This window comes from Pundamilia nyererei, unplaced genomic scaffold (assembly GCF_000239375.1).
Source record: "Pundamilia nyererei isolate P.nyererei 1_Seehausen unplaced genomic scaffold, PunNye1.0 scaffold00015, whole genome shotgun sequence".
Lineage (NCBI taxonomy): Eukaryota > Metazoa > Chordata > Actinopteri > Cichliformes > Cichlidae > Pundamilia > Pundamilia nyererei.
In genome coordinates this window covers 4,644,888-4,668,294 of record NW_005187416.1, presented here as the reverse complement: position 1 = coordinate 4,668,294, position 23,407 = coordinate 4,644,888, and the positions used below count along the sequence as shown (strand labels likewise).

Genomic DNA, 23,407 nt, shown 5'->3' with positions numbered 1-23,407 from the left:
GTCGTAAGCACCGGTAGGGTTTACGACACCACGCTGTGTGTACGGTCCTAAGTGTTGTAGCTACGATAGTGCAGGTAACATGTGAGAAGTTTGGATTAGGTTTCTAGGACTTTATTAAAGAAAAAAATATATATTTTTAAAGTATCCAGGGCGTCATGCGGGAACGGTCGCTTCCCGCCTCTCCCAACTGGTACTGCTCGCGCTGCAGTGATGTCAGCAGCAGCGGTTTGCTGGGCGTCGGGGCCAAAAACATCATCTACTTGATAGATGTGTCTGCATCTTCGTGTAGAGTGGCAGGTGAGTGAGCAGTCACCGCTGGACACCACACATAGCACAGACTTGATCGTGGCATTCGTGTTTTAGTCCCTGCAGCCAGAAACACCGCGTTAAACTCAGGTACAACGTATCTGCCTGACCAAATCGGAGAGATTAGAGGATCTCGGGCTTTGATGGGCTGCAGTGACCAATGAAAGGATTTTACAACATTCGATGGAAATAAAAATGATGAACTTACCAAAAACACCACAAAAGTCAGTGTGAAAAAATGCAGTGACAGGCTAATCTAATGGTAGTTTGTATGGCCCTCATGTGCTTGTATTAATTTCTGAGAATGTCAGGGCATGCTCCTAATGAGACGATGGATATCCTTTGGGATCTTTTCTGTGATCTGTACCAGGAGCTTGTCCTGGTGCTAGTCTGTACACCCAGGTAGCGTCAGGTTGAAGAAAACACAATGGCAAAAATGTGTTTTATTGGATTTAGGTGCGGGCCAGTCAGTGTGGTTTCTTCATTCTCCAGGAACTGCCTGTATACTCTTACCACAAGAGGCCGAGCATTGTGTCCAGCTCTCCTACAGTATCTTTGTGTGTCCTATAATCTCCTCCACGTTCTTGAGACTGTGCTGGGAGACACTACAAACCTCCTGGCAGTGAAACTTAGTGATGTGCCATCCTGGAGAAGTTGGAGTACTTGCCCAGGTTCTATAGGGTCCACTGTTTTCTACTGACACTGACCCCAGCCAAATGCAATGCTAGTAAAAACAAACAAACCCCAAAACAGTCAAAAAAGATGAAGCGGGAAAAATGTAATTGGCCTCCACTTGTACAACCACTCCTGTTTTGAGTTTGTCTCATTGTTGCCTCACCTTTTGTTGTTGTTAAATGAGGGTGTGCAGGATGATGAAGGACACAGGATGGTCAGGCAGGCTCAGAATACTGGCTGTTTTTCACCACAAAGCCCTCACTAAAATAGACCTATTGTATATTTTATTTTCTTATTGAAATACCAGTAAAAGTCCTTCATCAAATCATCTATTTGGATCACTTAAATGTGAAGAAAATCAATCTTTTCCACTTCACCACTGATTTACAAAAATGCCAGCACAACTAAATTAAGAAGAAGCCAAAAATAAAGGCACGTGTATGCAGATGGACTGTTTATTTAGATTGGCACTTTAAATCCAGCACAAGTCTGTGCTCTCTTTCTAGCAGTGATACTTTTAGCATGCAGGGGTGAGTCTAAAGGGGGCACAGAGGGCATCAAGTTCAGAGCTTTAGTAGCTGTTTACTGTATTTTATACATTTCTAATGTAAAGTTTGTATCTAGTAAAACCTCATGATTTACTATTATAGATTAAGTTAGAAGCTGAAAAGTAATAATTATTAGTATATTTTCTCCAGTTTGTCTTGGGTTTATAACTGTTGGAAGCTAAAATCATAATTGAAATTAAACAGATTAATCCTCCAGTCGCAGTGAAATCAGTGTCCTTTTCTGTGTGTTTTTTCAGGTGAGCTCGTGGGCCATAAGGACTTGGTGTCCGGCTTCTCGTTTTGCCAGCATGCAGGGCAGAGTCACATCTGTGTCAGCTCCTCCAGCGATGGCAGTGTCCGTTTCTGGGACTCCAGCAGCAAGACTCTTATTAGGGAGCACGCAGCTCATCAGGTGAGTGTCCTGTCCTGTGTCCACTAACACAGAAAGAGGTTTTGTGTCGTGCTTGCGCCCCCTACAGGATGTTGTGTGCTCTACACCAACTTGGAAGCAGCTTGTATGTGTGTTGTGCCGTCTCACGTTGTTTTTTTCACATTTATATGAAATGGTCCAATCTCCTTGATGAGACTGGACCCCTGACCAGGTCTGGAGAAAGAAAGTTAAGCATCAGAGCTCGACAGGACTCAGTGGGATGCGCAGCAAAAACATCGTCTGCAGCAGCTCTGTGATTCTCTCTCGAGGGCATTTTTAAAACAGTCGTCAAGGTTACTGAGGGCATTGCATATTTATTTTCCATTATTTGCTTGAGCAGATGCCTTAAAGCAGTATTTTGTCTGTGGATTCATCTGAATAATAAACTGCATGTAATGACATGTTGGTTAAATATCATTGGGAAGATGTTTAAACCCAGAAAGGATATTTATTTGACAAATCATGAAACGCCTAAAAAACGTTAGTATATTGATTCATCATGCCAAAATGTTAACAAAGGCTTTTACATTTAGATAATAGTATCTGGTGTTTAGTATTTGCTATAAATGTCTTTGGAAGCAGCTCGCTGCCCGTCAGCACACACCTGACTAAGAAGAACTTGTGACACGCACTCACTCGGGTCTCTTTTTGTGCACAGAGCTCCGTATCAGCGCTGCACTGGTCCCCTGTGGATAAAAACCTGGTGGTGTCCGGGGATGAGAAAGGCGTGGTGGTCTGTCACTGGTACCACACGGGTGACACGACCAGCTTCTTCCCTGAGCCCAGAACCATCTTCTGCCTCACCTGCTCTCCTCATACCTGGAGCTATGTGGCTGTTGGGTAAGGATACCAAGAAAGACGACCGCTGGACAGATTAGTCTGCTGGATCATGAACATTAAAGCGCTTTGCATGAACGAGGGTAGTTTTTCTGCATTTTACCAAACTGACTGTCAAAGGTTACATTAACATTATAAAGTGAGTGAAGTGGGTCTACTACTAAGTGTTTCAAAGTAGTTTTTATCCATAAAAGAGAGAACTCGCTTTAAATTTTACTCGTGTGAAGGGCAACTTTCTGAGCTCAGGTTTGTTTGAGGAAAAAAATGTCTGAAGAAACATTTTTGATCAGTCGAGCATCTAGATTACAGTTCTTTTAAAGTCTTTCACAAAGCTGTAGGTAACAGACAAAAATCTCAATAAACGTGTTTTGATGATCATTTGAAGTCTTGATTGTAAATGAATCAAAATTTAAATTCAGTGAACATGATGTCAGTAACTGTGACAATGCTGCTGTAGGTACAAAGATGGGATGATCGTGCTGATTGATGTGAGTAAGAAAGGCGAGGTGATTCACCGTCTCCGTGGACACGACGATGAGATCCATGCGCTGGCGTGGTCACCTTTGGCCCATGAAGATGCCCTCTACACCAGACCTGAAGACGGTGAAGGTAACGTTGTGTTTCTTTGTATTATTGTCGGGTCTTTAGCTTACAATATAAAGCACCCCGAGGCAACCGCTGTTGTGATTTGGGCAGTATTTAAATTATCCTCTTTATTTTTCTTTTTAAAATATGTTCGTTGTGCACGAAGAAGCCAATTCAACACAAGTATATGAGACTTTTTTTTTTTTTCCTCTCATGTAATAGCAACCAATGGAGTGTCTGGAGGAGGTGGCTGCTATCTCGCATCTGGGAGCAAAGACCAGACTGTAAGGCTCTGGAGTACAGCCAAGGGAAAAGGTGGATTTATGTTCATTTTTAAGATTTATTTTTTAATTGATGCTGCAGAAATCCGCCTTGAAGAAGAAAATGTTTCATTCACTATGAGTGTTTAAAATTTCACTTAAACACGAGGGTTAGAGTTTAGGAAAAAAAGCACAGTGTATACAAATTCTGATCACCTCTGAAGCTCGTGTTAGACTTTATCTCCCTCCCCACACGCAGCATAAAAAGCTTTTTTTTCTTTTTTTTTGATAACTCCATGATATGACAAAGGTTTACCGCAGGTGATTAGATCATACCTGGTGTAAGACGTAATCCTTTTAGCATCTTCACCTTCACCTTGCAGGTGTCATGACTCTGAAGCTGCCCTACCTGAAGAGGAGAGGCACCGCAGTCGACCCCGGGGTGAAAGAGCGTCTCTGGCTCAGCGTTCATTGGCCGAAGGGACGGCCGACGCAGCTCGTGTCCAGTTGCTTCAGGTACAGTGTGTGTGCAATCAGAGGGTTTTTTGGTTGTTGACTGAGTAACAAAATGATCACGACAAGAAGTGATTGTAAAACTGTGGCCCGTTTTGAATTTTTCCTCATCACTTTAACATTTACATAACTTGCCTGCTTTAATATTTTTTCCTTCAGTATAAAAAACACAGACTTTAAAACTGACATTTTTTCCCTCTGTGTCAATGAAACTGTGATGTAGCTGCAAGCAGCAGAAATTGAAGATTGTTATTTCAGGATTGTAACAAATGGGAGCAAAATCACTTGTAATTGCTTTTTAGACCTTTTTATTTGGCCTCTAATTTTCAGGATATTGTCTGGAGGTGTGTTTGTCGAAAGTCTCTTGGCAAAATGTCAGGAACAAAGCAAAATAGAACATAAAACAGACCCATTAAAATGTAAAACGGTAAAGTGCTTTGTCAATGCTGGATTTAATTTCCTTTTTTTGGCCTCCTTCATTAGCTGTATCCAAGAGCTTGGCTGATAATTGAGTTGATAGGCTTAATTTGGTGTCTCCCCAGTGGTGAGTTGGTCATGTGGGATTTAACCAAGACAGGGAAGCAGAGGTGGACCCTGTTCGGCACATCCTCAGAGGGTCAGAACCACAGCAGGATCGTCTTTAACATGAGTTCGGTTCACCTGCAGGATGGCAGAGAGCTGCTCATCAGCACCTCCATGGACAGAGAGGTGAGTGACCTTTGAACTTACAGTACATGGCCTGTGCCAGTATGGAATTCAGTACAGGCCAGTGGGTGTTTTTTAACTGTAAAGCTCTTGCGAGGACAGCTGTTGCTGCCAGCCCGTATCCTCCTCTGTGGAAAGTAATTGAGCAACAAAACCCAATTGGCAGTGGGCTCACACGAATCAGGAGACCTCCTTGGTGGCCAGAGGGAGAACGAAAGCCAAAGGCAACAACCGTCTGACACCACGGTCTGATTAATCTCCCAGCACTTGTTAAGATTCACTCGAAGACGCTTTTTTAGCCATGAGTGCACTGCTGTGTTCCAGCGTTCATCTGGCCTGTTTTTTAAAGTGGGAATTTTGCATGAAAGCAAATAAGGATTTCTGACATTTATTATTAAACTGCCTTTAAAGAGGGAAGTTCATTGAAAGCTGGTTCATTCTTCCAGGTTAAGTGCTGGGACCTGGCCTCTCTGGAGTGCTGCTGGACTCTGCCCACCCTGGGCGGTTTCGTCTACGCCCTGACCTTCTCCCCCGTGGGTACTGGATGTCTGGCGCTCGGTGTCGGTGACAACATGATCCGGGTGTGGAACACGCTGACCACTCAGAACAAGTACGACATCAGGTCCTTCTGGCAGGGGATCAAGTCCAAAGTCACAGCGGTAAGGAGTTTCTTTTTGCAAAGCACAGCTGATTTATGGTTAACCATTAGTGACAATAAGGGACATGATCAGTTTATACCCAGGAAGAATATTAATGGTTTACTTCACTTTAAAGTCTGTGTGTGTGTGTGAGGAAGTTTTCTGAAAGACGTTAAAGGATGAGATCTCAGATCAGTAAAGAAACAACTTCTCGGATGAAAAAACAATTTGTCGGCTGTCCGAGTGTCTGCTTTAAAAATGATCCAGCGGAGCTGCTGATGAGACTTTGAGAGGACATTAAAGTCAGACTTATGTTATCGGCTTTAAGCAGCCTTTAAATTTTATTTTGTTCTTCAAGCTTCCATCATGTCTGAGGCTGATGATAGTGGCTAAATTATTACAGGCTTGTTGCTGTTCGCTGACACAAAAGATGAAGTGCATAAAAAAAGGGTTTCATTTGTTGTAGCTGGCGTGGCATCCGACAAAAGAGGGATCTTTGTCTTTTGGAACAGATGATGGGAAAGTTGGTATCTATGACGTCTTCTCCAACAAGTAAGGTTCATTTCTCTAAGATTAGCTGTCTGACCCCGCCCCCATGCTTATCGTGTTTATTGCTTGTTTCATGCTGTTGCCTTGATAGACGATGGGTGACAGCACGTACAGAAGCATATATCAGTGTGTGTGTCGGTGGTATTCAAAACGCTTTCATTGTTTATGAAGAAGCGTATGTGTTAAACTTTGGTGATCCATGCTGTGTTTTTCCACAGAGGATCATTTATGTTCATTTGTAAAATATGATCTTTGCTTGATTCCCTTTTCAAAACATCATTATGTATCTCACTTTCTTTTAATTGGCTGCCCCTCGTCTGGCTTCCACAACCGGAACTGAGGGCTTGTATGGAACACCACCTCCCCTTTCTTTTTCCGAGATTCCCAAAACAAACTTCAAGCCTTTCCTTTGAAAGCAAAACAAAATAAAACTGATACTGTGATCTACAAACTGCATTAGACTTGCCTAATTGTTAATCAAATTTGCACATATTAAAGAGCTTATATTCCTAAGAAGTAATTTCAGAAGTGTTTTGATTTTGGCACTGGTACCAATCTCTGGGGCATCATTTAGTGGATTACAGGGCTTTACCAGTGTCTGAAATGACCATACAGTGAAATCCCATCAACCAAAAGACCCAAAGCATAAGTAAAACACCTATTTAAAATGTGGCAGCTGTAGTTCAGGAGGTACAGCGGGTTGTCTGCTGATCCAAAGGTCGGTCTGGCTCCTCCGACCTGCATCTCAGAGTGTCTGCGGGCAAAAAGCCGAACTCCAAACGTTTCCTGTGATGCATCTCTCCAAGAGCAAGTGCATGAATGCTATGCTTAGAAAAAAGCACCTGTAAAAATGAGTGTGAATGAGGTTTGTGGTGATCTCATTATTTGAATCTGTGGTGTTGCTAACTTTCATCCACCAGTATTATACCAGCATTTGACAGAAAAAAAAAGGAAATGCAGAATAAATCAACTTGAAGAAACAAACAGAACTTTAAATAATTTGTAAGAAAATTGCTTTCTTATTTATTTATTTTTATGCAAAACGTCAGAACTGTTGTGATTTCAGTTGGAGTTTTCAGAAAACTTTTCAAAGTCCATCTTTTGCTTGTTTTCTGGTGCGAGTCTTGTGGTTTCTTCTTATACTCCCTTGAGGCCTGTTTTCCTGCAGCTATACACATCACACATCCCTAACCGAGCGTTTGTTCTGCTTCATCTCCTCCCAGGCCGCCTCAGATATCGAGCTCCTATCACAGAAAAACGGTGTACACGTTGGCCTGGGGGCCGCCGGTCCCCCCAATGTCATTTGGTAAGTTCTTAATGAACTCTTAGCAACTGCTGTTGTTTGCTCTGAACGCTCTGACCCAGCAAAAAGCCTGGCAGTGGGACACCAAATAAGCAGAGAGTCAGCGAAAAAGCCCAACCATCTCTGCACGCCTTTTCGTAATCGACCCTGTAATTGAGTGAGCTGAGAAAACACTTACTCCTCACCTCCTTCCTCTTGAGCCGCATGTGGGGAAATCAAGACGTAGGAAGTTAATTTTACCAGCTGTCGGCAGATGACATTTTGATTAGCGTATCAGTCACTGGGCTTCAAAGCCATAAATGTAATTGTTGCACTGCCAAAAATTCTGCTGATGGCTCCTAAACAAACAAAAGTAGCTGCTAATTAGTTTACCCACAGCATTGGCACCAGTTCAGCTCCATTCGTGGACTTGTGATTGGTTCAAATTGTCAGCATGACTTACAATAGGTGTGCAGAGTAAATCAGGACCAGCTGCTTCTCAGGGCTGTCAGCCGCCATGCTTCCTTTGCTCTTTACATTACGGCTTCTATATACCTGGTGTTCACAGATTAGTCTATCTTATCTATATTACCTATAATAATGCCTGTGTATATATTGAATGGGTAGTTATAGTAACCAAGTCTTTAATTCATTTATATCTTTGAGACTTGTGGTCCTTAAAATGTTTAAGTTCGGCTCTCCTGTGTGAAGATTGCAGTCGTGAAGTCATTTCAAGTTAAAGATGCCATTACAAATTTACGATTTGCTCGAATTAATGAGGTGTCCAATTAACTAATCATTTAAGTTCTAGTTAAAAACTAAAAGTATTTACTGTAATGCAGTAAAATGTCTTTAAGTAATTGGCTTTAACACACTGTTATGTAGCGGTAAACGCTATCAAAAAACACTTGAAACCCACAGTTTGTCCACAGTAGACCCTCTGTCATGAAGACACTGAGTTTTATGTTCTGTGTGGCGTTCAGGGACAGCAGGAGGAAAACCTTCCTTTAGTCTGTACAGCTGTGCCGGCGAGGGCGTCATACTCCAGCACGATCCATACAAGCTGAACGGAGAGGCGTCGGACATCGACAAGCTCATCAGAGATACTAACGACATCAAGGTGGGAGGGGCTTTGATGTGATGATGATGATGTAATTATGCAGTCCCTTTATCCCCAGATAAATAACTCAGAAGTATTACTCACTGATCCTTTTTGATCCTAACGATTCTTTCTTTAACACGTAGTTACCCATAATGCAGTGGTGGAAACCACTGTCACGCACATGAAGGGATCATATTTGTAAGGGGTGGGGTAAAAAAATTGATATAGGATTATGTGGTGATATTGTATGGATCCAGGGATGACAAATACCAATATTTTATTAATTAAATTAAAATATTCTGGAAATATTATGCACATGAGGGCTCATCTCATTCACCACCTCCCTGAGATAATGCTAGCTTGTAACACTGGTTAACACTGGACACACTTAGAGCTAATTGCAGGATTGTAGCACATTCCTGGTTCTACAAACTTGTTTAATCTGTTTTTATATGCACAACATTGCTCACCTCTCTCTCCTCTACTCTTTGTCGTGTGCTCCCAATACGATGAAATCCTTCACTGACAAACGTGGACGCCCTGTGAAACAAAAACTAGCCTTTCTGCAAAAGCGCCGTTAATTTAACCTCTAGATGATTTAAAACTAGAATTTCCCTCTTTCTTTTTTTTTCTTTTTTTTTTTCATGTTTCGAGAGGATGGTGAATAAGTGCTGCTGAGATTAAAATATAATAAAGCAAATCTTCAGCAATCTATTGCTAATCACTTTGGTGGTCACTGATTCCTGATGTAATTCCCAACAACCTAACTTTGTACTGAAATAAGATCAGTTATCAAACAGGACTCTGTTATAGGCTGCATTGCAGATAAAGGCACAAATAACCCAGCCTGACACCCTCCTCACCATCATCTCACTTCCAGCACCAAGCAAAGAGAGCTTTGTGTGCAGTTGGTAAGATGGACAGTAAAGCAGTCACATGTATAGAGACGTGTTTTTGTTGCTTTGTAGTCTGGTAGCAGGACTTTTATCTGTGCAGAGATTTCATTAAGCCCTCAGTGAACCAACAACATGTCAGGCAAAATAAAACCTGACACACTAAGAAAGCTGACAGCACAAGTTCACTCTGCAGGTCCTTCGTGCCTGCAACAGTTTGTTTCATGTCTGCTGCTGAATGTAAATAAAGGGGATTTGAATAAGTTACAAAGGTAAAATTTGCTTCCCAACAGCACAAGCTGTCTCCACACACCGACCTCAGCTGGAAGCCAGATGGGAAAGTTGTTGCCATCGGCAACGAGGATGGGTGAGTGAACGGTCTGGCGTGACCCATCTTGTAACACACCATCAGCAGCCGGCGGGAGTCCTCTGAGGGTCCAACTGTCTGCTGACAGTGTCTGGACTCCAGGCTACAGAATAATGAATTTTGTTCTGTTTGAACTGTTGCCCCCTCTTATCTAGGTCGCTCTCAGGGATTATGATTGGGTGCCACACTGACACATGTAGATGTCTACACTTCCTGAACCAGCCAGGTTCAAAGCAAACCACATTTGATTTATTAGATGCAATAGAAAATGGCTCGCAGCTTGTTTGTTTCACTTTGTGGCTCATCATACGTCTTCACAAGCAACTGGATTCATGAACCTACAGAGTTATTGCACAACTCTGCACAAAGTTCTCACAGGTCATTAAAAAGTCCAAAGGATGAGGTCATAAAATGTGTTTTCTGTAGGTGTTAGAATGTATGGATGGTGTGTTTAAGATAATAAAAATTCAGGAGGGCACTCCTGAAGTCAGGAGATGCACTTTAGCATTTTTTCAATAGCTGTAATGTAACTAATAATGGTCAATATTCAGCTGTAAAAATGTAATTTTTTGCAGATATCTTGGCTACGTTGAGGTAGCTGATGTCTAAAAAAGACAGCTGGTAAACCCACTGTACACAACCTGCCAATAGATGCAAAGCACAGCTGGTAGCTGGTTGGTGAACAAAGTCAGATATTTCTTCTGTAATCTCATACGTTGCATCCCGTACTGCCTTCTTTGTTTGCTTGTCGTCTCGGGACTACAGTTGCTTTTCATTTCTGCTTGAAGTGTTTTTGTGCTTTTTGCGACCAGCTGACCAGCTGCTCTGTGCTGCAGGTGTATCGACGTATATCAGGCTCCCAGTCTGAAGTTGCTGTGCAGCATCCAGCAGCACCACAAGATCATTAACACGTTACGGTGGCATCACGACCACAGCTCTGCACTTGAGCTGCACTGCCTCCTGGCCTCGGGCTCCAGCAACGCCATCGTTTACGTGCACGATCTCCGCTCTGTTATAGGTGAGTCCTCTTTAACATGTAGTATGTCAACCGAACTGTACTGCAATCCTCATTATGTCAATTTGGAAGAATCTAAACTGTCAGTAAAGAGCGAGTAAAAAGGTAAATGACATATTTAAGGCTTTGATGGCTGTGTTTGTATTTACATCAGTGTTTTGTTTGTTGTGCAGAAAATCCTCCAGAAAGCCCCGTGGTGCTGACGGAGCCCTATCGGAGGTTGTGTGGCCATACGGCTAAAATCACCGGCATGGCCTGGAGTCCGCATCACAACGCTCGGCTCGTCACTGTCTCATATGATGGCACAGCGCAGGTCAGTGGATGGGTGTAAACCTGTAAATGATGGCGGTAGATGCATAAGAATCTCTGCCTCAACACGTTGGCTTTCAGTTGGCAGACGTGTTTTTATGTTGCTCTCAGCATGTCGACACATCTTTGGGTTTTATTGTTGAATATTCTTGTTCTTTAGGTGTGGGATGTTCTGGAGGAAGCAGCTGTCTCTAACTACAGAGGACACGTTGGTTATCTGCTGTGTGTGGACTGGTCCCCTGTGGATCCAGATGTGATCTGGACTGGAGGGAAGGACTTCACCTTGCAGGAGTGGAGCGTCTCCAAACAAGAGTTCACAAAGCCGCCTAAAGGTAACGCCAGAACCGTAACCAGCACAAAACGGCCTTTCTGTCTGACCAGCAGGCCGTGACACGCATATGCTTTCAGGGAAAAAGATGGTCGACCTGAAAGAGAAGATGAAGGCCAATACGAAGCAGAAGAAGAAGAACAAGAAGGCTGGGCCATCGGGGGCCGAGGGAGCTGCACAGCCAGAGGTCAATGGAGCGCCGGTGACAATCGGAGAGAGGGCAGTGACGGGACAAGGGGTGTCAGGTGAAGATGACGAAGATGAAGCCAGCTCAACAAGCAGCCCAGCACCTTCACCAGGTAGCAGTTCAGAAAACAGCAGTTGCCATTTCAAGATTTTCTGCTACTTTTGCGTTGAAGCTCCAAATATTTTCTGTCTTTCAGCCACATTTGAGATGCAGAGAAAATCCTCGGCTGCTGTAAAGAGTAAAGACAAGCCAGGTATGCACAGATGTCCTTTTGAAACGGGTGTTTGGCACATTTCTGTATGTAACCGTGCGTGTGTCTATCTTAAGACTTAACTGGGCTGAAGAAGAAAAAGCCTCGCTCCATGTTGCCTCTCAGTACATCCATGGACCACCGGCCCAAAGACGAGCTGCTGCAGGACTGCATCACTCTGGCTTCTGTCAGACACGACAACAGTAAGACCACCATGCAGTTTATCGTTTTAGACAGTGATTACTGTAAAGACTATACTTTTAATAAAGTTTTATTTAAAAATGTAACCCTTTTAACCTTTTTTTCTGCTTACATGAAAGCAAAATGAAGCTGATAAGCAAATATCATCTGGACTGTTCAATGAGCGTGTGCATTTATATTCCAGCACCTCCCACAGGCTGTGTCCCAGGCCAGGGAGATCATATCCATCTGGGCCTGTTTGCTGACAGACAGGCTCTGTACCGCATGTTTGATGCAGAAGGTGCGCTTTAGTTTTTCGTCTGAGTCTTTAAAGTTAAAGTGGTGAATGCGTGTTCAGCTCTCGGAACAAGCTTTAAATGGAGAGGAGTTCTTTTACATGATGTGTTGGATGACTCATCCGTTGTGACGTTGATGTTGCCCTTCAGAGGAGGGCCACGTGGAGGCGGGTCACTTCGACTCCGTAGTGTACCTGCGGCTGTGGAGCGGCGACCTGGAGGGGGCGCTGCAGCTCGCCACAGAGAAAGGAGAGCTGAACGACCACCTGCTCTCCATCGCTCCCATGGGTAAATGCAAGAATATTGACTTAACCTGAGCCTTTGCAGAGTGTGTGACACTGGCACAGGTGTAGGCAGAGAAGGTGTAGTCCTCAGGTGTATCATCAAAGTGTTTATACTATATCTGGGACCCATAACGTTGTAACTAAAGGACTAACATATTTTATTATTTTATGTTTGTTCATTTATATATTTTAACTTTCTCTATTCTTTTCAACTGTGACCACTTCCACAGTGTCAGTGACTTTGATCAACAGAAGCCCACTAAAAGAAAAATGTTAAAAATGGAGAGTGTCCTCTTCATGCCACCTGCAGCTGGGCCCTCTCTGTGCTGTGTTTTTTTTATTTTATTTTTTTATTTTCTTATTTTAGACTCTGAGGAAAGTCTTCATTCTTCATTCCCACCATCGTTTGTTTGCTTTCTTGACTCCGGTAGTTGTTCCCTGGTTCCTCCTTCCTACTGAAGGCTCAGTGACTCGCATGTAGTCTCAGTTATACAACTGATCCTAATATTTATTTCAGTCTTATTTTTCTTTTGTTTTTATTTTTCTGAAGAAACTAAGAAAAAAAATTCATTTCAAGTCTGTTTTATTTATATAGCGCCAGTTCACAACAATAGTCACCTCAAGGCGATGTAGTATAATACAGTAATACAGGGCAAACCCAACAATCCAAGAACTCTTTATGAGCAAGAACTTGGTGGCAATAGGAAGGAAAAACTCCCTTTTAGCGGGAGAGAAATATAATAATAACTAAAGATTAAAAGCAGAGCGGGGTATAAACACAGAGTGAGTGAAAAGGGTGAGTGCAGAATAAACAGTGCATTATGGGATGCCCCCAGCAGCCTAGACCCTATTGCAGCATAACTAAATGAGGATTCTGGGTCACCTGATCCAGCCCTAACTGTATACTATATTAAAAAGGAAAGTTTTTAAGCCTAATTTTAAAAGTAGAGATGGTGTCTGTCTCCTGAATCCCAGCTGGGAGCTGGTTTCACAGACGAGGGGCCTGAAAACTGAAGGCTCCGCCTCCCATTCTACTTTTAAATACTCTGGGAACCACAAGTAAACCCGTAGTCTGAGAGCGAAGTGTTCTGTTAGGATCGTACGGTACCATGAGGTCTTTTATATATGACACGGTTTGATTATAAGATTTTGTATGTGAGGAGAAGCATTTGATTTGACATAAATTTGATTGTGACTTCCAGAGGGAGGAAGAGAAGCCAGTGTGGGGGGAAATATGCTCTCTCTATGTTGTCCCTGTTAACGCACTCGCTGCAGCTTTCTGGATCAGCTGAAGGGTTCGTTTTTGAACATTTAGTCAGTGCAAAATGTATGTAAGCCAAGGGATAAATATCAGCTGCTGACAGGGTAAATGTCATCTTATGGCCATGTCAACAAATGGGGTCGATATTTGCTAAAAATATAAACGGCTCGGTTTCTTTACTCAGCTCTTGATCCACTTTCTCTGCTTTTGGTGTAATGGGAAGTGTTTTATTTGCTCCTCCAGCTGGGTTCGTGGTGTGGAGCCGGACAGTGGAGGCCTTCGTCAAGCAGCTGTGTCTGCAGGAGCAGTACCTGAAAGCGGCGTCCCACCTGCTGTCCATCAACAAACTCTACGAGGCAGTCGACTTGCTGCGCTCCCACAAGCTTTACAGGTTTGCTTTATTTACTGTTGCTTTGTTTTGTTCCTCTAAATCAAAAAGTTCTGTTCCAGGTTTGTTTGCTACATATTCTGGTGATATGTTTTGTTTCTCTGTTATTATCAGGGAGGCCATAGCGCTGGTTAAAGCCCGGCTGCCAGCAGACGAACCTCTCCTGAAGGAGCTGTACACGTGTTGGGCTGCAGTGCTGGAGAAAGATGGGCATTTTTCTGCAGCAGCTAAGTGGTGAGAAGTGTTTAGAAAGTTTAAAGTTGCTCTTAATGATTATTTAAATTGCTTTGCAAACATTGTTAAATGGGTCCTCTCTCATTGGTTTGACATCATCTCCCAGCTACCTCGCTGCCGATGCCAGCTTTGACGCCGCCAAGGTCATCGCCAGGAAGAATGACGTCTTGTCACTGAGGACCGCGGCCAGTCTAGCAAGAATCTCAGGAGACTCCTCTCTGGCTCAGTCTCTGTCGCTGAGATGTGCCAAAGACCTGGCAGCCGCTCGAGACTGGGTCGGAGCACAGGAGGTCCTGAGTTTGCAAGACAGCCTCCTGGTTAGTAGTCGGAGTGTGAATTTGGGTTTAGAAGATGAACTGAAAGTCTGTGAAACCTGTTCCAACCCTCTGCAGGTCCACAGGCTGCATCTCTGTGTGGCTGAGCTGCTCTCTGAGATGCTGGGAGACTCTGAAGTTAGTCCTGCAGCATCCTGCGCCTCCCGTCACCCGTGGGCGTCACCGGGTGAGCGTCACATTAGCATCATGGATCGAGTGAGAGATGTGTGGGAGGAGCAGTTTGCTGTTTCACATCAGAGCCTCGGGGCTCTTCTGCAGGAGCTCAAGTCTGCAGAGAGCCCAATGCCCACTGCTAACAGTCCTCTCAGACAGGTACAGACACAAACTAGGTACATAATTGATGATACGGCTGGAAACAAATGTATTATGTATAGAAGAACTGAAGCATGCACAACAGAAGATATAAAAAAACAGCTTAAATGTGACGTAGAAGCATATTTGAAGCAGAGAACTGAAAGAAAACTAAAGGAAGTCTTTTAATGAATTTAGACTAAAATCTTGTCCACGTGCCTTTCCATCTGCAGGTCCTGCTGCATTCATCCCTCCACCTGACCTGTGCTGTGCTCAGCTGGTTACTGGCTGATGATGATCAGCTGGTGACAGAGCTGTGGCACGCAGTGGCTTGGCCGAGAGAGGCCGGACACTTCTGTGTCTCTGCAGAGCTCTGCAGGCTGCTGTTCCCAGATGGTACGTCCTATTAACAGAACAGTGAAGTCATCTGTCCATCAGGGTACATCATATCAATCCTAAATGTGGTGGCTGCACTACTGAGACAGAATAAGGGCAAACTGACATTTTAGCCAGAAGATGAGCATTTCTTAAGTTCTGTCGCAGTCGTTTTGGCGACACCTTGTGGTGATATGTGTTGTAACATCTGAGCTTAGATTCATGAGACTTTTATGCATGAATTTAAATGTTAGGACAATGTAAAATAACTGTGTTTGACAGGCATTAGCAGCTTTACCTTGCAGTGTCTCTCACAGGAGTAGACTGTATTTTTGGTGGTAGCAGAGGGAGGAGCCTCTGTATATATGTGAACAGGGTGACCACACTGAGCTCAGCGGCCTTTCTGGGCATGTAGCAGTGGTAGCCTTTTGCATTGCTCTGTAGCTGTTGCAGATACTGCAAAGCCACCCAGTTCAATTTTATTTGTATAGCACTAAATCGTAGCAGTCACCTCAGGGCACTTAAATATTGTAATGTTAAAAGACCCTGAAAGAATACAGAGAAACAATCAGACGAGCCCCTGTGAGCAGTTTGTATGTTGTACTCTTTTCTGCTTTTAAGTAAATAAATAAATAAAAGGAATAAACAGGTTAATCTGCATTAATAATGAATACATTTCCTGAAAATTGCTTTTCTCTCTGTTGGTCAGGCGATGTCAGTGTTAGTTTTCGGAAACATCCCAAAGTGCTTCATCACACGGAAGAAGCAGCCAAAGCTGCTGCCAGCAGTCTTCAGGCTTTTGTCCTTTACCACCGCCTGTATGAATGCTGGTGGAGGACCTCGGGAGGCAGCCAGGAGATCCAGAACGGCCTCTCCCTGTCGTTGCCTGACTCGTCTCCTGAAGATGAAGTGAAGGATGAGGTGTCAAACGGAGGGCTGTTGGAGTCTGCAGAGACCCACCGTCCTGTGAGTGGGAGTTTTCATAAACTGGGCTTAGATCCATCACTCCTTCTGTGTGAGCCTCACGCTGCCTGCCAGGCCACCCAGAGAGCTGTGAGACAGATCCAGCAGCAGCTCGCCGCCATGGTGCAGCAGCACAGCCAGACCCAGGGAGGGCAGCTCGACTCTGGGGAGAAACGGGATGACAGCCCTGCAGTGATTTCCACCACCAGGGAATCCTCAGACAGTCAGGACTCTGCTGAGGCTGAGCAGGGGTGAGAGCTTTGTGCCAGCTTCTTATGTTTTTATTGTTTATATGTGATTATCAGACCCATGATCATAGCACTATAGCCATGATTATAAAACTAGTTTTACTGCGCATCACTTTTTCTTTGAAATCTGGCAGGGCCATGTCTAAAACTAACCTCATTCCCATCAGTCTCAGCCATCTCGTGGTCTTATTTTCTTTGTGATTAACTTTGATTGCTGAATCAGGCAGCTGTTTCTTCTCCCCAGTTCTGAGGACCCGGAGACTCTGCTGTCATTATCCTCGAAGATGTCCAAGCATCAGAAAGAGCTGGCTGAGCTGCCAAACACACTCAAGGTACAACCAAAGCTTACAAGAGAGAGTCGTCTCTCCCAAAGTATCCTGAAGGCAGTCGTGGAAGTAAACCTTTCAGAGAGGATGTTAATGTTGATTCTGTGCGTGCGGTATTTGTCATTTCAACATGACAGTCAAGTAGTAAGATATACCAAGGACTTTTGTGCTCCCTCTATGATCTCCCACCTACAGAGAGAGATCACAGAGAGAGAGGGGAGCAGTTTCATGTGTCAGTTTTGACCTGTTTCTCTGCTCACAGCTCTACCCTCAGGGTACCTGCTGGCTATCCCATCATGCTCCTTGTTTTTTTTCCATTTCTGATTAGCACAACCAGACAGTTTGACATCTTAACAGCAAGAAGTGCTTAGTATGAAGAGTTTAAGTTGCACAAATAGTTCACTATGTTGCAGATTTCTCTTCACATGTTACAGGAACTCTTTATTGTGATGTAAGATGCTCTTCAGTTTTTAGATGTATTATTATATTTGCAATTTAATATATTATTAGGATGAAACACTGATCCGCAGGGCTACAGAATGAATGTTTTTGTCTTTCAGGTGTACCCTCACCCAGATGTTGTGGAATGCTGTCTGGTTCTTTTGCATCTCAGCAAATCTTCAATGTCTTTCTCGGACTCGCTCCTACAAGAAGCTAAAGATCTGCTTCGTAAATATGGGACAAGTCCCTCTGTCCTGAAAGCCTCGCAGCGATTCCTCATCTGATTCATTTGCTGGCAGTTTGGGGACCCGCCTGATGGTCTGACTTCATGTCTCCGCTGCTACACTGACTGTTTACCTGCATCCACACAAAGCATGCTCAGATGTGTTCAGTCAGACACCTCAAAAAGCACGTGGTTCCAAACTGCAGACTTTACACACTCTGATATGTTTCTTTGAGTTTTCTGATACACTCAAAGCAGCATTTCTGCAGTTTTTTTCTACAATAAAAACAAACTTAATAAAAAGTCCTGAGTCAGCTTGATTCCACATTTAAAAGTGCCTGAAGGAGTCTCACCAATTCTGAAGCCGGACAAGGTCAAATTATTTCTATAATAGTTACAATCCCAGATTGATGGATCTACTGTATATTGATAAGAACTGGGCTGGATGGAGTAATATCTGTTACCTTTGAAAGCATAAGAACATAAATGTCCAGCCGGACTGAACAAGAGCCCTGAGTTTAAACCCAGTGGAGAATTCACCAAAAGAGATGATGGCAGAGGTGACTGTGTGGGGAAAGTTTTTAAAGCCTTATTTTGGAGCAAAATAACCAAACACTGTTTTCACTGGTGTTTCTGCATATTTAGTCCCAACTGTAAAAACCGATGCATAAAATATCTGCCGCTTCTAGAGAAGTCTTTAAGAAAAAAAAAAAAAAACTGATTTAAAATGATCATGGAAAGCTTTTCAGGAGTAACCTTATAGAACTGTGTGTGCATCAGAAGGTAGTGAAGGTGGTCTCTCACTACACAGCTTCCCTTAGAAAAACTAATGGTCGTCTTAGCACACCTTTGATATACACACTGACATGTCAAATTTCGTTTTCAATGAACATCTTCAAAAGAACATGATCACAGAAGTCTTTGTTGTATCGTACAGGCCGCTTGGACGTATTTCTTAATTTTGCCTGTAAAATTAAAGCTCACCTTTCAAAAACCATCAGTATTTTCTCTGCAGCACCGAATGGTTTAGGAGTCGAAGCAAAATTTAGGAGGAGATTTTCCTGTTTTCAGAAAGCTGTACATTTGTGCAAAATGCTCATCTTCTCTCTCCAAAATTATCAGAATTTTCTCTATGAGCACAAACTGTGATGGAGTCCATCTATATATCATTAACCCTTCTACACACAGACACACACTGTGTTTCTGTAAATCTACTTAAGAAAAGAGCAAATGCTTTTTGCTTGCATTGAAAATACAAAACAATTTAATGTACAACTGTTTAAAACAATGAAGAATGTAAAAAAAGAAAAGTGACCACAACACCTGCACAAGTGACCGTGGACAGTTTGATCTGAGGGTGAATGTACAGAAGGACAGCAGTTTGGCCAGTGAAGCATGTGAGTACCCAAGCACAATTATACACTCCAACTCCCACTGTTAAAAGTTTCTCAAAGTGGAAAAGAGCTAAAACATTTATTTGCATCAAAATTATACATTTTAATTTACAGGCCCTTCCAGCATTAACTTAAAAAGAAAGAAGGAAAGAAAAAAAAAATCCCTGCAACAAGAGAAGAGTCCGGCTGATGAAAAAGACCCGACCTTTCGTGTCAATGTTTGGTCTAAAAATCACAGTAAGATCGAGCAGCTGGTCCCATGCTGTAAAGAAAGATGTCACTGATGCTGTGAGAGAGAAGAAAACAAAAAAAGCTTTTTTTAAAAAAGTCTTATGAATATATGGCCATATACTCATAAAAGTGACTAAAAGGAAAGCGGTGAAGGAGCCACTGTCACCGAGTCACTTGGCAGGGCGACGCTCAAACAAATATGCATTTAGTAAAGTCTTGCCGAGGGACGTCTGAGAGCATGTGGTGGGGGTCTGCTGGTTGGGTTTTAAAACAAGTGCATGTTCCACTTGGAGGGTCGAGCGCTCGGTCAGTGCTTGTTGTTGGTCTCCTCCTGGCCCGAGCTGGAGATGGCGTTCTGGGGTTGGGTGGAGCCCGAGCCCAGGCCGTACAATCTCCCACAATACTTTGCGTCGTCGATGTTGTCTTCGAAGAAAAGCTGCAGACAAAATATAAAGTTTCACTGACATGACTCAAACACTGTCTCAGGTGTGCAAACAGGAATGTTGTTTGATCAAAACTTGCTTAATTTGTATCTGATTTCCATTAGTTTAAATTCATATTTATTTTCAAAGAAAGGACGTTTGGATTCACAAACATGCTAAATAAGTCCAGTTTGAGTTTAGTGAATAACATTAAATATTTAAAGTGGTAAATTACATTAAACTACTGTAATATCTGATCTTTTGACTCAGATCTCCAAAGTAACTCAAAGTTCGGATAAAGAGCAAACATGAGCATTTAATAATGCTGCAGATGCCATCGTGAGTTCTACCAGAGATCAAACCGGTATCTGTGAGAGCGTACCTCCTTCATCCTGAAGAACGCCATGCCTGTGAGCAGTGAGTCGGACCCAGCCTGATGTTGCCGTCCAATCCTCTTCAGCTCCAGTTGGTCTGCCACTTCCTGTAGCCCTCCCTGCAAACACACCACGGTCAGATATCTGTCAAAACTCATCCTGATCTGATCTGACAGATGTCTTCTATTTAAAAGCGAGCCATTAACAGCTTCAAGTCTAGCCGAAGCACCAACTCAGATGTAGTGACTCAATTGTCCAGGTTTACCTTCAGGTTCTTGCAGCTTTTCATCAAGTACTTGACGTCATAGATCGCTGGGAAAAACAAGTTGAGGATCTGAAAGAAGTCGTGCTCCTCCTCGGGAAGGCGTGCATCCGTCAGGAGCTTCACCAAATAGCCAAAGTCATACCCACTGAGGACCAAAGGACAAGAGGCCAGCTGGGTTACACTGATGACGTCTAAAGAATTACTTACAGTCTTCTCTGCAGGAACGAGACTTATTTAAAATTATTTCCCGAAATGAAATTGAGAATTTAGGTGGACTGTGTCTTGGAGAATGTAACAGATGTCTAAACTGATCAGGTTCAGCCTTTTCATTTCTACCAGTATCCACAACTTTTAGTCCCAGGAGCTTTAAAGGAAGTCAAATGTTCCCTTCTTTCAGCTTATTGCTTCTTTGGGACACTAAAATTATTTCTCAGAGTTTAATTTAGATCCCGGTGGCCATGGAATCCATTTCCTTCAAACCTCCTACTCTTTGGTTAAAGTTCCTGGGATAGAAACAACGCTAAAAGAAACAGATTCAGAAACTCGTTCAACACCTCACAGATGCAGAAATACCTCTAAGAAAACGGTTCAGTTTGCTTTAACACTACACATGCTGAGCTTCATTCATGGTTTTAGAAAGGTCTGCAGAGAGCAACATTACACCATTTATTTGTTGCTAAAATCATTTTTTTTATTGTATACAACTAAAAGGTGGTGTAGGGTGCAAACACACGACTGACCTGTGGAAGGAGAGCCACTTGACGTTTTCACACAGCACCAGGCCGGACGTCATGAGGAGCTCAGCAAAGTAGAGCGTGTCGATTCCCTCCTCTTCGTGTTTTTTAAACTGGAGGCCAGAGTTCTGAAGCAGGTCTATGGAGTCTTGCGAGTACATGTCTTCTCTGGAAGGAGAACCGGAGAAAAACACATTTAGTAAATTCACACTGTTTAAAAAAGCTTCACGCTTTGAAATGTGCCTTTTTAAACAGCCAGCAGGTGGCGAATCCCGCAGCTGCAAAAAGACCTGCGGTTGTATAGACATCTACGGGAAAAAAAACAACCCTTTGGCTCTTTTGATCTCATTAGGAAGTCACAGAGCAAATTGTCAGTTACCATTTCAAAACTTACCAAATATGACATGATGCTCATTTTGTATTGTCAAAGAGGGCAGCAAAGCAGGGTATGTCTGAAACTGTCAGTGTGCAGTTTGACCCTTAACTACAGGACTTTAACCAGAAGGTGCTGTAAAAGCCAGCTGTGTCCATCTTTTACATACAGTCTATGAGTGCAACAATCAATTTACAATTGCTCTAACATGATTTCAACTTAGTTCCAAAGACATGTAGACATATGGTGGAGATGAAGTTATAATGCAGCAGGTGATTAAGTCAGCCCTTCTTCTCTACATTCAGTCACAGTCAGTACACTAAAACGTTCAGATGGTTGCAACACAATGAAAAGAACGAGGATTTAAAGAGAGTCCACTCACGTAAGGTTAAACTTGAAGTTAAACTGCCACGTTGTTGTGCCAGGGGGATAATCTCCTTCCTCATTCATGAACGTGAGCCCAAGCTGGATGATCTTCAGGAGGTCGACATTGCACCTCAGCAGCTGGTACTGGTAATCCACTGTGCTCCGAAACTCTCCAATCGGTCTGACAACAACTCCGGGGAACTCTGTGTCCTGGTGAACAATATCAACAAGTGTTTGTTTACAGTTTTTCTTCACTCAGAAATCTGTCATTACTCACTGAAATAAGAGCCTGAGAGCAGTGAAAGCTAAGGAAATGAGTAGTCATGAGTCTTTTAAGGACATTTAGGTAAATTTTACGATTAAATATGAAAATAATATTTGAGATCAACTGCCCCCCCCCACAGAAAACATCAACAGAGATTTTAAAAATAAATAATGGGAGCAGGAAAAAAAGATACCAATAGGGCAGGTATCTAGAGACAAATGTCATTTGTAAAACCACATCTACTAAATTAAAAAAGACTATATCACAAAATTCACCTCAAATTCAACTGTGTAAAAACATTGGACAAAGAAATTAGGCCATCACGCCAGAGACTCACCATTGCAATGTAATTGTAGCTTTGAATAATCTGCCGAATCTTCCTCATTTCGTCCTCAACATTGCTCGCCCAGACCTCACAGATTATCTGACTGGAATCTGTAAGTGCGGCTGGCATGTTGGCAGGTCAGGTGAAAAAAGCCCAACAAAAGCACTCGTTACCGAGGCGGCGGGCGGCAGTACACCGAAAAAGGGAAAAAAAAAGAAAGAAAAAAAAACACAACTCTGGGGGAAGATGAAAAGAAAACTGGTATCAGAAGAGAAGGCCAATTAATGCTTGTAACACGAGAAAAGAACACACACATATGGGAATACTTTTCATTTTCACATTAATAGAGAGGTTTGCAGTCAAGTCACTTAATTATCTGTATTCTAGTAAATTTTATTCATCAATTTGTACATCAGTTCATGATCGTAGGGTTGCCAGACAGTCAGACACCTGAGGTCGGTCTTATAAAGCCGGATTGGGGCTTATTAACACAACTTCAGGGTTAACTCTTTCCAGTGTTATGAGGCTAGCTAGTCCAGTGCTAAAGAACTCACGGCCAAATTTGTTCAACAGGGTATGTTTGAGATATGAAATCCACGCCTACTGACAGTTCAACCAATTCAATCAATTCTCTGGAAAAATCTTTGGGAAAACCAAAATAAACAAACAGAAAAAAAAGGTTTAAAGATCCACCAGACCTCAGTGCATGAAGAGTCAAGTTTTTGTGTTTCCGTGATGAGAAATTTAGGTTCTCTTGATTTTTCCTTGACAGTTATGCAAAATTTTGACACAACTTTATTGCAAATTACAAATTTGCACATAGGTTTAAGTCTACGTGTGAACTCTGTTTTCATAATTATCATTTACCTATAAAAACCAGAAGTGAAACAATGAAACTGTCGCTTTCAGCTTGTAGTAAGTTTTTACGGTGTTCACATTTTCTAATAGTATAGTTATGACCTCCACTGGAAAATTAGTTGTTCTCTTGCTTATTCATCAGTATGATTGGTTATATGCTGCCTCCACCAGCTTTT

The 23,407-nt window shown here is 42.8% G+C and overlaps 2 protein-coding genes across 3 annotated transcripts in view; one reads left to right on the top strand and one right to left on the bottom strand.

The window, feature by feature from the left end:
* gemin5 (gem (nuclear organelle) associated protein 5) lies at nt 1-17,927 on the top strand. Of its 2 annotated transcripts, none has more exons than XM_013908880.1 (28): nt 1-297; nt 1,787-1,941; nt 2,618-2,799; nt 3,254-3,405; nt 3,604-3,696; nt 4,025-4,157; nt 4,697-4,862; nt 5,306-5,518; nt 5,964-6,049; nt 7,270-7,352; nt 8,312-8,448; nt 9,617-9,690; nt 10,527-10,708; nt 10,879-11,018; nt 11,175-11,346; nt 11,423-11,641; nt 11,726-11,782; nt 11,857-11,982; nt 12,165-12,260; nt 12,406-12,543; nt 14,044-14,191; nt 14,303-14,422; nt 14,529-14,712; nt 14,815-15,069; nt 15,282-15,444; nt 16,133-16,637; nt 16,879-16,966; nt 17,521-17,927. In XM_013908880.1, the coding sequence occupies exons 1-28, from the start codon at nt 156-158 to the stop codon at nt 17,683-17,685; spliced, it is 4,374 nt and encodes a 1,457-aa protein (XP_013764334.1). In that variant the 5' UTR covers nt 1-155; the 3' UTR covers nt 17,686-17,927. The 2 variants fall into 2 exon arrangements, with proteins under 2 accessions (XP_013764334.1, XP_013764333.1); XM_013908879.1 differs by having other exon boundaries at nt 14,529-14,739.
* A 1,207-nt stretch (nt 17,928-19,134) lies between these two features.
* Nucleotides 19,135-23,407, bottom strand: part of cnot8 (CCR4-NOT transcription complex, subunit 8) — a 6,043-nt gene continuing 1,770 nt past the window's right edge. The window contains exons 2-7 of the mRNA XM_005725449.2: nt 22,386-22,609; nt 21,800-21,993; nt 21,051-21,212; nt 20,311-20,455; nt 20,054-20,164; nt 19,135-19,685 (exon numbers count right to left, since the gene is read on the bottom strand). Coding sequence (XP_005725506.1) covers nt 19,557-19,685; nt 20,054-20,164; nt 20,311-20,455; nt 21,051-21,212; nt 21,800-21,993; nt 22,386-22,502 — 858 coding nt within the window. The 5' untranslated portion in view covers nt 22,503-22,609 and the 3' untranslated portion in view covers nt 19,135-19,556. The remainder of the gene's footprint in view (nt 19,686-20,053; nt 20,165-20,310; nt 20,456-21,050; nt 21,213-21,799; nt 21,994-22,385; nt 22,610-23,407) is intronic.

Bases quoted from the DNA above. Each gene is read 5' to 3' on its own strand.
- gemin5 (XM_013908879.1), top strand. From the start codon at position 156: ATGCGGGAACGGTCGCTTCCCGCCTCTCCCAACTGGTACTGCTCGCGC. The intron at 2,800-3,253 runs GTAAGGATACCA...ATGCTGCTGTAG, and splicing joins TGGAGCTATGTGGCTGTTGG to GTACAAAGATGGGATGATCG. The intron at 6,050-7,269 runs GTAAGGTTCATT...ATCTCCTCCCAG, and splicing joins TATGACGTCTTCTCCAACAA to GCCGCCTCAGATATCGAGCT.